The sequence below is a fragment of the Drosophila hydei genome, unplaced genomic scaffold, assembly GCF_003285905.1.
Source record: "Drosophila hydei strain 15085-1641.00,03,60 unplaced genomic scaffold, DhydRS2 tig00000290-arrow-arrow-pilon, whole genome shotgun sequence".
In the NCBI taxonomy this organism is placed as follows: Eukaryota; Metazoa; Arthropoda; class Insecta; order Diptera; family Drosophilidae; genus Drosophila; species Drosophila hydei.
In genome coordinates, this window is record NW_022045704.1 from 1,034,791 (window position 1) to 1,051,816 (window position 17,026).

Genomic DNA, 17,026 nt, shown 5'->3' on the forward strand with positions numbered 1-17,026 from the left:
ATTCTGTTTCTTGCTTAGCTTTACTGCTTTATAAACTTGGTATCTTTCATTGTGTTGCAAGGTTGCGGGTGCAGGAGCAACACCTGTACTGAAACAACTTCACTGCGGTTATACAGGTGTTAATGTATGCTACTTAGCCGGAGTGCGTGTCTGCTGTAGATAAAAGCATACATGACAAAATACCTGACCCCAATATAAACAAAAGACTTTAACTTTGTTTTCACATTTATATTTCAAACACTCAAGAGAAAGATAGGGAAGAGGGAGAGAGAGACAGTGAGCTTGCGTTATGCCACATTTAATGTAGGTATTTTAGGTGCCGCTTTTGGCATATCATAGTTTTATTTCGATTTACTACAAATGAAACAAACGCTCTTAAATAAATAAAACTGCTTAATTTCTAATTACTTATAACATTTTCGTATATATATTATAATCATTCTAATTTATCAAAACCAAATAGAATACATTAAATATCAGTTTTTTTTCGACTTAACTTGTGATTATTTCAATGACATTTTTCTCTTATTTCTAGTCTGATGACTGTGAAATATTATTCAACTTTATAAATAAAACAGAATTTAATTAACTTACAAGTTTCTTGAACTCTTTGCTACTCCACAAGAAACACCCTCAAACTCAATTTATTTGTACAAACGCAAATATCCAGGCGGCTGGCTGGTTGGCTGGCTGTCGGTCTGTATTTAAATTGAAAATGAGGCAAATGACATTTCTGAAGCAGACAATATAATCGTGAGGTGCGGCTGTGTGTGCATGAGTGTATGGTAAATTTGAGATTTGAATTTCGCTTTGGTTACATTGAATTATTTACACAGAAACTAAGCTCAGCCATCCTTTTATTGTGCGAGTAGTTTTTGGATGCTCGTCGTTTTTTCGAGTAAAAATGTTTTTAATTGGATTTCATTTTGCCAGAGATACACACACGGACACACACAAACACACATGAAGCACACATTTAAATAACTATTTTCGTATTTTCGTACGGTGTTGGTGTTAGAGCTCCTCCTCTCGCCGTCTGCCATTTTCTCTCATCTAAAAGTTAACAGTTAATGATAGATATGCATTTGAAAACTTTCCTCTTATGCTTGTATGTATGAGTATGTGTATGTGTATGTGTATGTGTATGTGGGAGATACGATATTTGCACTAGATTTACCACATTTTGTCTAAAGTTACGACACAATTCAATTTGAATATGGATTGTTATAACTATTATCTTTTTGTATGTGTCTCTCTGAGTGTGAGTATGTATTTAAGTTTATTTTTCTTTTTGTTAAGTTACTACTACACATTCAGACACTTATGCTTATTGATTGGGCCATCAACTTGAGTGGTTGCCGGGGAGTTTCCTGTTATCGGTTATCGCTTAGAAACTAAAGATATTACACTTTAAGTATACAAAATCACCTTTTATGCTCTGCAATTGCAATTGAATTGAATTGAATTGAATCGAATTGAATTGAATTGAATCGAATCGAAAATCATGCGTTCGCCTTTAACTCCGCCCACAGGTCAGCCTAGGTCAGCTCAGGCTGGAGCAGCCACTGACCAATGCGCGCCAGGATGATGGTGATGGTCAGCAGACGCAGTAAATTGCTCTCAATCTGTCCAGCATCGCTACGCACTGTATCGGGGGTATGGGAAGAGAAAGCAATTAAAATAGGTGCCTGTTAAAGCACACCTCCTGTGCACTCACCCAAAAGCATTGTCTCGCGATTGTCAATAATGCCAGGACGACGCTGTAAAATGCTCTCCCTGCCACCCTTCCACAACACTGGCGATATGCTAGCCAGGCACTTGACGCGCATGTCACCGTCATGAAAATGTCGTGGTTCCAGCTCCAGCTGCAGGCCCAGTATCGAAGTGATTAGCCCGTGCTTGTGCACAATATCGTTGTATTTGTGCAGGTACTGCTCCTCTAGTATCTGCAAGGTAAGCCCGGACATATGCGAAGCTTTTAGTAAGTTGCTACATTTGACTCTTTTCCTTTCATTCTTTTATTTTATCCCCTTATCTGTTCGCCGTGTGAGACTGAGTAAAAGTTAAGTGGCGTCCCAGTAGATGCCCGCATTGCATTTTGTTATTAGAGCCGCACTCAGCGTATGAGGAACGACAACAAGTATACGCCGGGCTATATCAGACGTGTCTGGCTATCGCTCAAGGCCCAGATGGCTCTTTTGTTCGCCCAGGAATACTTAGTTGTCTGCGCTGAAGGTTGCAATTACCAGTACAAACAAATGCTTTATAATTTCTCCCTTTAAATGCTACCGTTGACAGCAATTGCGCTAAGGGGAGGGGGCAGCTCACGTCTGCGCAACATTATGGCGCATATGCTTGGGGAGAAAAAATTGAAGTCATTTGCTCAGACCCTGGTGCCATAAACAAGAGAAATGCGAAGTGCAGATACAAAATGTGAAATGCTAAAATAAATAGCTTGAACTTTTTGCTCATATATTGGATTTGGATTGAGTCTGAATCGGAGCGCGGATGCGGGCGGCGTACTTTGGCACTTTGCGAGCGAAATGGCTGCCATTTGTTATGCGATTGGTTTGCCATTCTTTATAGCCTCCATAAAAATTACAAAGCTGCTGAATTCCAAAGTTGAAAGAGAGTTTAAACTTGGCACGCATAAATTAAACAGGCTCAAATGGTCGCAATTGTGCCGCTGCCGATCTGACATAACAAACATGCAGCAAATGCCAGCAGCTGTCCATTGTCCTGACACAAAACATTGTACAAGGACACGCTTCTAGGCAGACCCTACAAAATGGGGGCCATTTAAAATGCCCACCGCATTCCAAGTCAAAGACCGGGGCACAAACAGGTTTCGGGCGACGAGTGTACAATGTATTTTTAGACATTTTGCGGCCAGAAGCAGGGCCAATGCAAGAATTAAAACTGTTTTAAAACTGTAAAATATCTGCACCTGTTAGTTCCGAGACCTAAAACGCAGGGAGGCGTACTAAAAAATAAATAAACAACATTTAGCAGGCGCTTATACTGAGCAGCTGCTAGACAAATGTTATTCAATAAGCATTTAATGTGGAGAACGTAATCCCCATTGTCGTGATGCATATAAACCGGGAGACGTGCCTAATCGTGCTTATTGATTTTTCTTTTATTTATACAAGTGGACGGCAATGATGGGCGGCATAGGCACGACCAAGCTCTGCAACACCAGCAGCAGCAGCAGCAGCAGCAGCATGGTACGATGAACTAACTCGTACCTTAACGCCTCGGTTCACACAATTTGAGTAGCATGTAGTCGACGACTATAAAATGCAGTGGGGCCCAGTCCCTTAGCTGGCTGTTCATTCCTCATGCTCGGCTCCGGATCGGCAGCCGTTTTGTGTACCGGCTACGGTAAACGTGTAACGAGCTTTCAGCTAGATGGATGGCCCAGCTACACCTACAGACAACTAACAACATGCCATAAACCATTCCAAGGCCTTTTGGGCAACTGCAGTGGTTTGGGTGCGCTGTGCACATAGGCAAAGCTGAACATGATTTTTGCTCGTGAAATAATTTCTGGCACCTACATTGGCAGCTGTGCCAAGGATTCGGACAATACTCTCCTACTCGCCGCCGTCTCGGCTGCTCTCGGTTCATTGTTAGCAGCTTAAATATTTACTGTATGCATAATTTCAACATTTTTCGTAGAGCCAACTTGCGCGCTTGGGCTCCAAAAAGGTACACAATACATAAAAAGTAACAGAAAAAGTTGAATCCTTGTGCGTACGACCTACCGGCTGCTCATTGACGAACCACTGCAGATGCGATGCTGGATGTGATTTCCCCGACGTGCAGTTTAAAGTTAAGTATTCACCGATTTGATACTGATGCTGTTGCCCTCTAATGTGAGGTCCATCGCGTGGCAAAACTGCAAGATAGAGATAAGAGAGAAGCAACACCGAGATAAGTTTTTTAATGGATTATTCAAATTGCATACATATGTTAAAATAATTAAATTTAATAAAAATAACGTAATTAAATCGTATGTTCTTTGCCTTAACGTCTGTTATATCTGGCCAAGTACCAGGTGGTAACGTCTTCAAGAGGACTATTCGAATTTATGACCACTTCAACGTCAAAACGATCGAGTATACCGCATCATAGATAACTATTATAATTCATTTAGTTCTTCAATCCGCTCTGAGTATACCCATCGGGTGACAGATACTCACAGCAGTTCAGCATTAATTGTTGTAGCTCGCTCAGCTGAGTGCAGCAAGGACTCATTCGCCATTTATTGGTTATGTAAACAAGGCACTAGAAGAATTAACAACAATCGCTCGCACAAACACACCAAAGCTAGTCAAATCGTTTTTAAGCTTTTATAAAACAAAATAAAATAACAGTTGAAAATACAAAAGAACAATTTCAAAATAAACTGGCAACAAACACAAAATATATTGTACGCGGCCATGCTGCGGAAATATCCATTAAAATGGCATTTCAACTTATAAATCGCCGGTTTGGAGCCACGGCTATAACTGCCGACCGTTGCCATGCCAAATGTATTGATATAGCCCAGCACTCCACTGGTGCCCACTGTTCAGTTTTCCATATTCCCCTTTACAGCCAGACACTGTCCATTCGGCTTAAGCGAATACAAAAACCGTACATATGCATATGGACAAAAAAAGAAGAAGATAATATAGAGCATGCGATAAACAATAAAAAATATACATCGTGAAATTACAGAAAAATGCTGTTATAGAACTAAAGCTTATGAATGGCCTTTTAAAAGCATTCCAAAAGCAATACAAACAGCTCAGGAAGCCGCATTTACCGTTCCACAAAAAATAGCAAAAAATTAGTTCAACTGAAAGGCAGCTGTGTGTGTGGGTGTGCGTGCGTGTGGGTGTATTCATTTGTAATGCATTGTATGATTGTATGAAAAGCTTTTGTTTAAATTGAAAGTGCTTGACTAGCAGATACTCTCAACTCAGCTAAACTTTAAAAGAAATCCGTTCTATATCGTTGTATGGTTCTTAGAGAAATGTTTCGATTGTTTGACTTCAATTCGTATTCAATCAAATTTTAGTTCATTCAAGCTATTCACAGACAAAAACCAAAACTTAAATAAATATGACGCAGTAAAAGTCAACATCAAAATAGAAATTGTAAACATATCAAAATTGTTTGCCTATCTCTCTTTCTCTCTCCCTCCCTAATTCTTTAATACTCACAGTAACTAAATGCCACTGTTATAAATGTACATAAATAAATAAACGTGGTTTGTTTACCAATTCAATATTTGTGTGTAATTGCCAAACGAAATTTGTTTAAAAAATATTTGCTTGTCTATTAGATGGAATGCAAAATGATTTTTATTATATTTGAAGTTTTCTTTTTACTTACACACAATGTCCATGCGACCCTCGCCCTGCACAGATGAGAAATTTGGCGCTTCGGCGGAGATTTCACAGCGGTAGAGACCAGTCGAGTTGAGGGTAAGTCCACGCAGCAGAACGCGACTAGCATCGGACAGCTCCTCCTGTTAAGACAGAGAGAGAGGGAGAAAAGTTAGAGAAGTCCTTTCGTGCACTTTTTTCCCGCATACTTACAATCACGCGCACACCGTCCACGCGGTAGCTGGTCTTGGGTGGACGCGCCTTTGGCACATAGCGATAGAACTCCTCGTTGTCTTTGTACCATTTGATGGCGTAGAGCGACTCGCCTTCTTCTTGAGTCTCCTCCTCCTCCTCATCGCTCTCATCGTATCGATCGTCTCGTCCGAAGTCGGGCATATAGGAAATAGATCCGCTGGAGCTACTGCTGCCGCTGACACTATTGCCGCCTCCACCACCGCCGCCGCCGCCGTTATGAACACTAGCGCCAACACGTCCACCCAGATAACCAGATGCTGCACTGCCTCGGTAGACGCTGTGACCGTAGGGCGACTTCTCCGGCAGCGGCGGATTATGTCTTTCTGTGTGACTCTGACTCTGATACTGCCGCATGGCCAGTGGTTGATGCTGCTGTCGACGCGCTTGGTATTGTCGTTTTCCCTGATGCGTGCGCCGATGCGGCTGTCTCTCAATGTCAGTTGAATCGACATAGTGTAGATCGGCTCCTGGATGTGGCGAATAGCGATCGCGCTCTCTATGCCCATTACTGATTATTTGCGGGCCATGTGTGCGGTTCAGCTCGTATTGGCATTCCATGAATGCCGATTCACCACGCATCTTGAAAGCGGGTATGGAGACTTTGATCATGCGCACGCCTAGTGCGAAACCTGTGTGCGTAGAGCAAAGTTTGCATTAAGAGAATTGAATAGTCTAGCAAAATTTCTATCTCAAAAGTCGAGTTGCTCGCGTTGTAGTTCTACAATCAGGCAACATAAAGCGTTGATAGGGACACAAGTTTTTCGTTTCATTGCGGATTCGAGTAATTGATTTGTGTCAACTGAAATGAATGCCGGCTTAGTGAGCGTAGTCCCTTTCGAATACACACGCCACACACAGTGCCAATAAAAATGCATGATTTATGAGTTAAAAAAGGGAAAGGGAAATGGTTAAAAAAGCGACGCCGACACATGTAGGCAATCTTTAATGCTGCCAATGAGCTTCCCTTGTTTTATTATCCTGTCGCTGGGCGGCTCGTAAATATTCATAACTGACTACGTAATCGCGCTTAATCCTTTGTAAAATTATGACGCCGGCTGCCGCGTCGCATATCCTGGCCACAAATTACAAATAGCGAACGAACGCCAACAGGATATTGGCTCGCATCCTCCCTGCTGACGCTGGGGCAATGTTCATACAGCGTAAAATTAGAAAATCAGCTTACCGTTGTGTCCTTTTTAAAATAAATAATTTAATAGCCAACAAAAAGTGGACTGGCTATTAAAACCAGCAGCAAAGTCTCTCGCCTTAAATTGTTCATTTTTGGCAATTTGTGCAGAAGCATTGGAGTTTTACAGCTTCTGCTTAGCCTGTGGCATTAAAAAGTTCGCTTAAGCATTGTTTGGAGTAGCTAAATTCATTTCGAATAATTAAATTGGGCATTAATGAGGCACGTGCCAAAAATGAATGCCGAAAACACGTAATTAAATTGAAAAATTTGAATATCTAAGAACGAACTGGTTAGCTTGACTGAGACTGTTTTTGCAGCACACCGTCAGTCATGAGAACAAGGAAGTAGCAGCTGCTTTGTCAACAAAAAATACCTACATATGTACAAATTGACACATAGCAGCGGCACTGGCACAGCAAACACATGTCATTTGGCTACATTACAAAGTACATTAATTAAAAGGGGAAATGCTCAAACACCCGCATATCCATATCCAACGGCAATGGCAGCAGCGACAAAGCCACATCCAGTGCCAAAGACAAAAGCTTTGCCTGCAGAAACGACAGGGACAAAATGTCTGGACTACAATGGGTAAAGCCACAGAAAGTCTGATTAAAATGCAGTGCAAAGAAAATCTGAGACTTTTAAAAAAGCGAGCAAAAATAGTTAGCGTACCATATGTGAGCTTTATTAATGGAAAACTCTTTAATCAATTAGAGCTTCGATTTATATCCTTAGAAATTAAGCCCGTTGTGGCGCACTCTAAGTAAATTAATTATGCGCAGGTCGAAGCTGGCAGCTGGGGCAAGAAATCGGCTGGAAAACATTATACAGAATACATGATTGAGTATGTATGATAATTTCTCTCATTAATGCATATTTAATCGGATGATTCCCGCCGGAATACCTGAACCTGTGTTCAGCCATCAGTCACTGTTCAAATTGAATGCTTAACATAATTTGATAACAGTGTCCAATTGGTGGCACGAGCAAAGGAAGAGGGGACTACAAAACAGCGTAAAATAGGTTTAATAGGTTCAGAGCACCACCACAGAGCAACCCATGATGTTACAGAACGAAACCGAAGTGCGTTACCAAATTGCGCATAATGAAGGCCGCCATTAGGAGATAAACTGGCCAAAAATCTATAAAAGCAGCTTACTCGGACAGACTCGATGTCAGTTAGGGCGCCCAGCCCAGTGCAACCTTCCGCCACTAATGAGTTCTATGCCTGCAGAGCAATTATGCCGCCCCATTCGGGATAAAAAACTTTTTATCTGCCAAAGCGTTTAGCGCGAAATTCTGTCAGTCCCAGGGCCAACCTGCTGCAGACAATGGCATGCTTGGCAGCCTATCAGAAAAAAAGTTACTGAAAACTGTCAGAATGTTAAAGAACCAACAACGAATTCTGTGGCAGATATTCAAATGCCAGGCAATTAAAAGTGATGCTCATTAAGGGATCGCTTGCTGTTGCTGTTGGCCAGATAAAAGTGTCTAGACTAAATTAACATGTTCATTTATCATTCAAGCTCTTCGGCAAAGCTATTGACACTTTAAATTATGCTTAAACAACAATTAGTTTTCTGCTCTGTTGAAGAAAATACAAGTTCACTACATTGTGGATCATGCATGGCCTTGTCCCGTATTCGCAAACAATTCTATTAAAAAATTTCTCAAAGAGAAATTCTAATGAAAAAGCCTGTAGGTTAGTTTGACTTGGCAAGCAGGCAACAACAAAGGCTATGGTGGAAAATTCTATGGTGGCCTGTGGTGGGGGAACTCATCAACAACAACAACTATAGCAACAACAACTAGTCTAACAACGAACAACAAAAAAGTGTGCAACAGTTTTCACTCGCTTAGCTGGCTCAAAGGCAACGTTACACATACGTACGACACTCATACGCCCCGTTGCGGGGCGATTGTGTGTGCATTTTTGTTTAGGACCACAACGACCGACAACAACAATGCAGCAGAGTCTGTGAAACGCTTCTGATGTATTCAAGTTGACACAAATCTGGCGCAAATCCGCAAACACAAACACAGAGAAAACTAAAACAACAAGAAGAAGCACAACAATTGCTGCAGCAATGCAACTTTAAACGGGTCTGACATGATATGAGTAGAGAGAAGTACTCTTGACTCGCAGAAAAGCATTTATGAATAACATAACACTCGCAACGAGCTGCAGCAAGCGTCAGACAAGCGATGTTAAATTAAAAGCGAAATAACAAAAATGCATTGCGGGCTGCCGAGGATGGGTGGGCAGCTGTCATTGTTGCTAAGCTCGCACATAATTGAAAAAGTAATAACAATAACTGTGCTGCAATGGGCTGTGGTAGGGTCGCATGAGTAACGCGAACGGCGTCATGGAAATTTTTAGTAGCAGCATATCATTTGAAGGCACTTGAAATTAAATGTTGCACTAATATGCAATACGCAGCCAGGGAGTAAAATACAAGACAATTTGCTGCATAAATTGAACTGGGTGCGGGGGAATGGGTTACAGCTGCCACATGTTCGCCACACAATTTGCTGACGCAGCACGGAATAGCCAACGTTCGAGAACAGAAACAGAGGAGAGAGGAGATGGACCTGGCAAACAGGTTCGTTTGGCATGTGTGTGTGTGCATTTGTGCGCACTTTGAGTGCGATTACATATTTGCAAAATGAAATGGAATTTATGCCAATGGCAATGCCACAGCAGCTGTAACTCCCTGCTGGTTCTCCATGCGTCACAGCCGCAGCATTTGCGGATGCATATGGCTGATTTCTGCAGGGAGCTGCGACCTACAAATGTCAACAGCGTGGTCACTAGCACTGAGCACTGCAGTTGAGCTCAACAGGCATACAAATATTCTATTAGGAAAATTATCTTGTTTTATTTAAAATAAACTCAAAATGGCACGCATCTTTTTATGTCGAAGTCAATGGTAGCTATTTGTAAGCGCAGCACGTGCGTCTCAGAGGAAAAATAATCGGAATAAGCAAAACAAACAAGCGCGGATTGGGGCATTGGGGGTGTGCCACGACACAGGTGTTGCTGTAGCCGCATGCACGCACGCAGCTGAAAGTAACACTTGCCACAGATAGAACTGGGTGTGCGCTTGGAGGTGTTAAAACCCAACAAGTGACATTGTTCGGCAGTTACAATTTGTTTTTTATTGACTCGACAGCCGACAGCCGACAGCCTACAGCCGACAGTCTGCGTCGACTGTTCGCTCAATCGGCAACTAAGCGAAACGTGTATATACCTTCTCTCATTCAATTGGAAAATATGGCACTCACCTTGTAGCAAACAGCAAATGAGCACAATGATGCGTATATCGCTTATGTGTTTCATATTTATGACATAATAATCCCTTATACCCAGCTAATGATACGAAGTCCTACTCTGGGTGTGCCAGTGGCACAGTGGAAATTGGAATGCGTTGAAGTTCTTGGTGACTTGGGGTCTGCTTGTAATCTGTTTTCTTCCAGATTTAAGTGATTTTCTTTCTTTTGCCTTATTTGATAGTTGTTCGTTTCAGTTTGTGTGCCTTTTGTTTATGGGATTTGTTGGCATTCTGTTTACTTTCGCTTTGTTTTGTGTGCTTATTACTTTGTGTAACTTTTCGCATAAATTTCAGCCTGTTGCCATTTATAGTTTGTTTGGTAAAGAGTCTCGAGTCCCATATGTAGACACTGGCAGTGGCTCATTAAATGCGAGTTGGGATCTGAAAACAAAAAAACATAAATGGATTTAATAAAGACTTAAACATGGGCATTAAAGAATTTTTTTTATTTATATGTATTAAGTTTGGATTGTACGGACAGTGAAACTTATTTAGGTCATCATCAGTTTTCCATGACTTGCACACATATTCAATTATTATCAATTATTTAGCTTCCTCCTAGTTTCTATGGGCACAAGCGAAAACGCCATTATTTTGAATAGAATGAAATTATTTTTGGTCTCGAGCCGTTTAACTATTATTGATTTTCATTGATATTTCAAGGACTCTGAAAGCAATTCTTCGTCCGACAACTATGAGACCTGTCAAAACCAGTGACAAGCTATTGTTGCCTTTTAGTGATTGTACCAAAGATAATTAAAGTGATGCGGCCTTTTCCAAGTCCAAGATAAGAACTTTTGAATTTCAAATATAAAGCTGGCCTGCTTTCCAAATGAAACAACATTCACTTTTTAATAATGCATTAAAAAATTAGACAATCGTCATAAAATCAATATAATATGGAATTTAAAAAGAAAGAAAATAAATGTGCGCTCACTGGGGTCCCAAAGTCCCTCGATTCTAAATCAAGAAACATTTGTCGTGCTTGTGCTTTTAAATGAAATACAAATCAGCAAGCAACACAAAGGACAAAAAAAATAAATAGGGGCCGGAGTGAGAATCTAAACGTTAAATAAAAAGCGATGATGTCGATGTCGACTTGATGTTCCCTTGGCTCTCCGCTCATCTCATTCTTTTCGCATTTGGCAACTGTAACTTTGCTGATGTTTTTTTTGCCCACAGACGCAGATGAATTTGTCTGTTCTAGTTCCTATTGCCGTCCCGGCGGCACATTATGCACAGTCTCACAAAAGTTGTGGAGTCTTCTGCTCGAAAGTTTATTTTGTATTCCAATTGCTTTTGTTGTTATCAGGGAACGAAAAATGCTGCGCCTGCGATTATGCAGTAAAAACTTTGCCAGCGCGCCATTTTGCATTGCAAAGCGCGATTTTGCCAAATTGGGTTGCGCGACGGGCGAAACTACGTGACACGGCGCGACGAAAGTTTCTTTTTGGGTTGACGGCATGAATGCACGCAGACGGGAGCAACGAGCTCGGGCGGACCGGTACTACTTCCCAATTTGGTACTACTTATAAGACTCAGGTAATGCAGCAAGCAGCAAGCAGCATTTTTCCGCCGCATTTTCCAGGGAAAGTTGGCTAATTCCTAGCTTAAATATGTGCAAGCATTGCTGCAGTAAATACTATTCATTTTGTGCTTCTGCGAGGAATTGAAAACTTAGGGTGAACAACACTTTAAATACCCATTTCCTTGCCACAATTCTGTGGATTTTTCTTGATACATCTGCCATTTTTTGTCTCGCTTTGGTTGGGATTGCAGCTGCAGTCTCGCAGTCGTACTACAGCTGCTGTTTTTGTTTATTTTTCTTCTGTCCACAACGCCATCTATGTTGTCCTCGTCTTCATCAGGAACTTTGTTGTGGCTCCTGCAAGAGTTATTAAAGCTGCAGCCGCACTTTATTATTGTAAAACAAGCAACAGAAGCAGCAGCAGCAACAACTTGTCCCTTTGGTCTGCCCGAGAGTTTGCAGTTGTTTATCTTTCAGATAGTTTCCCTAACTTTTTGGGGTTATGTGCTTGGCTTTGTGTGTGTGCGCTTATTTCTACTGTCTCATATATATATTTAGTTATCTACTATTTATTTTGTAACTCATAAAATTGGGAAATAATGCAAAAAATTGACTATGCGCTACATCAATTATTTATAATTTAATGTTCGAGCTGCTATGAACTGACAAATTACATTTATACGATGACCCATGAAATCCCATTTGCACTCTCTGACCACATGTCAAAGATGTCAAGCTGCTGCCTATTTGTGCATAATATTGATTTTGGTTTCAAATGCGCCTAGGGACCCACACTAGAAATTAACAAATTGACACACATACGCGCGCACATACACACACATGCGCACACAATTTGATTGTATTGAACATGCTAGGGGCGTAAATATTTGTTGCTGCTCGTATTGCTGGCCAAAGCTGCATTACCAAAAATCACATTAAAATTCAGCAGGCCAAATTGTTGTTGGCACAAGTCAAAATGTTTGTCACTTAATCCAATTTAAATATAAATTTTACATTAGCAGCGTATGTAAAATTAAGTGGATCACTTAAATTGCCTGAACGTTAGTCATTTTGAAACCAACGGGTAATCTGCCTAATGTACGCATTATAATCCTGGTTAAAACTGAACTTCGATTATTCCTGAAAGTGAATTTCTTATCTTGCCAAAAACATGCATAGTTTTTCCGCATTGAGTTGTTGTGGAAGTAAAATTTTATTATTAATTTGTAAGCTTTTTAGCGTTCGTAATATTATTATTGTATTTTATATTTTGAAGTGAATAAAAAACAATATTTGGCGTTTGACCTTATTGAAATTTTTAATATTACGAGATATTTCAGATTGTATTATTTTTAAGTGTGCATTTTTCATTGCTCAGGCGCACAACTATTTTAATGAAGAAATATTTATATCTGAAACACATTGAAATTATTAAAATTTACTTATTGTCAAATATTGATTTTTGAATTTTTTGTGAGGTAAAAGCTCAAAAATATCTTACAGCGGATAAAAAATTGTTTTATTTTATACTTTTTTTGGGTATTGAATATTTTTTAATTAATGAAATATAATAAAGAGATGAATTGATTTATTTCATTTTATTAACAAATAAAATGAAAGTCAGAAATTATCAATGGAATTCATTATGAGGCTTTTATTTAATTAAAATTGTTAATTGTTAATTACTGGTTAATAACAAAAAGACAATTGAGCTTCGCTTGTTATCGACTTGGTAAATTGTTATTGTGCAGCACATATAGATTGCGTTCAAATATTCATTGGATTCTCGTTTGAAATTGGAGCAGCTGCTCCAAATTTACGAATGCCCGTTGAAATACGACATCCGGAACTGCTAGACATTGCTATATATTTTATTTTACAGTTAACCCTTGTGTCAGTGCTTTGAAGCTACGAGCCCACACAGTGGTTAAATATAGTGGCTGAAGCTCATAAAAGATACACAGGATACTCGGATGTGTGTTGCAGTGGCTCTTAAATAAACATGAATGTACGTATTTTCTACGTCTCGCTTGATAAGTATTATGCTTGCAAAATAAAACCAGTTTATGGTTGCATGCATATAAAGAAAACTCTTCTGCTATGTGTATGTGGGCAAAGTGTTTATGGTCTTTTTATGGATGCGTCAACGTAGAAAATTATCCAAGCCTAAACTAACCATAAAATAAATAAATTATGATTACCTATGCACAGGTACCTGTGCAAGACACGCACAGAATCAACTTTTCTCTTTTTTAGTGCTGTTTACCTATTTAAAATTTTATACTTATTAATTTTTGTTAAGTGTTTTCCACTTAGAGCTTAAAATGTCTATGGTTTGTGGCGTAATTCGTGTGCATAAACTGAAATTAAATCCACTTATGAAGCAAAATTTCACACATGTATAGTATATATAGTATATATGTATATATTATATATTTGATATGAGAAGAAAAGCGGACAGACAACGTTAAAAGCAAGCGACACTCATTGACAAGAAAAACTTTAATTTTTAATGCCGGCGCCAACACATGAGTTTTTCTACCTTTGTTTGTGTCTATATATATTGTTCCAGGTGCAAGACTCATAAAATATAAATGAGTACATAGCACAAACAACAACAGCAGCAGCAAAAGGCGGCAACTTTGTTCAAAATGCTGAGCTAAATTGTGGCAGAGACACGGCGGAACTCTGTGACTGCTTGCTACACTTCCTCGTGGACCAAACGAAGCTGGCAGCAGCGGGAAGGTCTAATCTTTCGTTATTTTTCTCTGTCATAGCCTCGTTACTGATTGCAATATTTAAAGCAAGGTTAGGCTCATAGCAGGTTGTTTGTAAATATTAAACAAAAAACAGTTTTGTTATCTTTGAAGGAAGGTCAGATTTATTCCTTGGTAACTACGACATCTAATTAATTATCGAAATGCTAACTGTTGTAATTTAATTAAAGGTTACTAGAACTTGAATGTGCTAAAAGTTACTATTACCATTACTCTAAATGTGGAAAAATTCCCATTTACATCAACACTCACTCGCAGCACTCGCAGCAACAATTTCCGTTATTCCTATGCCAACAGTTTGTGGTTGCGACAGAAGTGCTGACTGAGTTAGTGTTGGCTAACCGCACGGGCACCTCAGCAGACAGAGTCAAAGAATTAACTGCTTCACACAAGATTTGTAAGGAATGGGCATAAATTTAAGGAAAAAAAATAAAATAAATAAAGTCCCACGTTTGTGCGAAAGCCGCGAGTTGGCTGCTGCCTACACTGCGTATGAGTTATGAGCTCGTTTATTTTACTTCATATTATTTTTGTTGCGTGAAACCTTAAGTAAACTTGATGTATAACATATTGCTGCACTGCCGGTTTTAAAATTAAAAGCAAACATCTGCCGCGCTTTTGTTTCTCAGCTGCCTGGTGGAAGTGTAGCTAAATTGCGCGCAAATTCATATCTGTTAAAAAACAGCAGGAAAACTAAGAGACACAGCGCCAGACGAGCCCCCGTTGCAAATTGTCAAAGCAGGAAATTAAGAAGAGTGTCATAAGGAAGTTAGGCTTAATGTACTTAAGTTAAAAAATGTGCAAGGCTTATAAAAAAGAATTTAATCTAAAATGATTTGAATTTGGCAACTAATTTTACAGCATAAAAAACAGAAATTAAAAGAATTGAATTTAGTCAGCATTAAATAAATATATAATTAGCAAAAATATATAGCTGGCTTTTATGGATTGCCAATTAAGACTCAAACTTTCAGAGGGAAACGATGAGGTCTGGTAATGCGTATAATTTCAAAAGATAAAACTTTCACCAGATAAAAAAGAACGCCAAAGTAAAATGCTTGAGACGTAAATTCTTGACGAAAAATGACACAAAACTTCAAAAGTTTTTGGCAAGTAAAGTGTGAAAAAAAATTAAAGTTTCGCTCAAGTGACAGCAACAATATTGAAAGAACGTAACTGAAGCCGAAGCCCGGGGCTCGAATACTGAAGGAATACTGGAAAGGTTAATAAGGCTATGCTTGATCAATCAACCCAGACGAGGCATAGTCTGTGACACAGAATACTTTGGGGCGCATATTTATATACATATTTGTATGTATGTTAGAGGTATATAGATTTTCAATTCAAACATACGACGCACATTGTTTGCTGTTATTCAATGGCGGACTTAACCCTTGTTTAATTTGCATATATTTGCGATTGAATTTTAATTGAATTTATGACGGGGCGCTAAACTGTTTGCCTTTGTGCCAATGCCTGCCCCTATTGTTTATCTTCTATTGATGGGCGAAGTAACCAAATAATTTATCCACTAGTATGCATTGTTTATCCAATTTTCCCTGCTGCCCAATGGTATATTAATGTTTACCTATGTGGTCGTTGACTCCGAGCTGACGGACTTACCAGTGACCTCTTGGCAACTGTTGCTTAATAATACAACTTCCATTCATTGTCGAACTTTAAATGAAATTTTAACCATATGGTAGTTTCTTTGACTGTTTCCAGAGAGACTCTCTCAACAATAACTTACATATTTCGCTTAAATTCTGGGGTCTGTTAAGTCTTATGGGCAGTCAAAGTTGAATATGCCATTTCCAGTTTTAATAAATATTCTGAAAGTGATCCACTGATCCAATTATTGTTGTTATTCTTTGAATTCCACTGGAGTAACTGACACGTCTGTATTTATCCACACACACACAAACTCACGACCACACTATAGCCGTCTCTTCTACGTATTTTTCATGTCGTTTAACTACCTGGACATGCAATTTATGTCGTGACTTGCATCAAGCAGCCATTAGACTTTATTCGTCAACGGCTTTGAAACTTTAATTGCCCGTGCGCTTTGAAAACAATTGCACACTAATAATTTTCACGCCCCGGCTAGTGACCGAGTACACAGACCGAAGTACTGACGTGGTAATGGGCCAAGTTTTACGTGAGGCATGATGCCAACTTGTCGAATTGACGTTGATATTTGGCAGCTAATTCCACAACCACATAATATTGTTAACACCCGTTGCTGATGCCTCTGGCCAGCCGCTGTCACGTCCGTGCCGTAGACCCAACCGATTCTGACTGAACGTCTCCTGGCGTGGGCACAGCTAACGTGGCGTTGACGCCGAGACAAGCATCGGCAACATCAGCGCCAGCCTCGTGTTGCTTGTCAGCTTCGGCAAGTTACTCGGCTGGCAGGATTCGAAAGCTTTTTTAGTACACTTTATATCGTAAATTGATACTAAGAGAGTGCAACGAAGAGAGGGCAGGTAAATGATTGGAGAAGATGAACAACATACGATATCGAATGTAGCTCTGTGTAACAAAGTGGGCTATTCTCTGAA

General features: G+C 39.8%; 1 protein-coding gene across 3 annotated transcripts; it reads right to left on the reverse strand.

Moving 5' to 3' along the window:
* Positions 1-673: 673 nt before the first annotated feature.
* LOC111605506 lies at positions 674-16,741 on the reverse strand. Of its 3 annotated transcripts, none has more exons than XM_023324058.2 (7): positions 16,442-16,741; positions 10,111-10,538; positions 5,592-6,262; positions 5,386-5,521; positions 3,768-3,901; positions 1,718-1,946; positions 674-1,645 (listed from the first exon to the last, which is right to left on the reverse strand). In XM_023324058.2, exons 2-7 carry the CDS (start codon positions 10,163-10,165, stop codon positions 1,539-1,541), a joined length of 1,332 nt encoding a protein of 443 aa, XP_023179826.1. In that variant the 5' UTR covers positions 10,166-10,538; positions 16,442-16,741; the 3' UTR covers positions 674-1,538. The 3 variants fall into 3 exon arrangements, with proteins under 3 accessions (XP_023179826.1, XP_023179824.1, XP_023179825.1); XM_023324056.2 differs by having other exon boundaries at positions 16,213-16,741; XM_023324057.2 differs by lacking the exon at positions 16,442-16,741 and adding an exon at positions 16,086-16,186.
* Between the last annotated feature and the right edge of the window lie 285 nt (positions 16,742-17,026).

Bases quoted from the DNA above. Each gene is read 5' to 3' on its own strand.
- LOC111605506 (XM_023324058.2), bottom strand. From the start codon at position 10,165: ATGAAACACATAAGCGATATACGCATCATTGTGCTCATTTGCTGTTTG. The intron at 6,263-10,110 runs GTGAGTGCCATA...CTACGCACACAG, and splicing joins CATTTGCTGTTTGCTACAAG to GTTTCGCACTAGGCGTGCGC. The intron at 1,947-3,767 runs GTAGGTCGTACG...CTTACCTTGCAG, and splicing joins GGTTCGTCAATGAGCAGCCG to ATACTAGAGGAGCAGTACCT.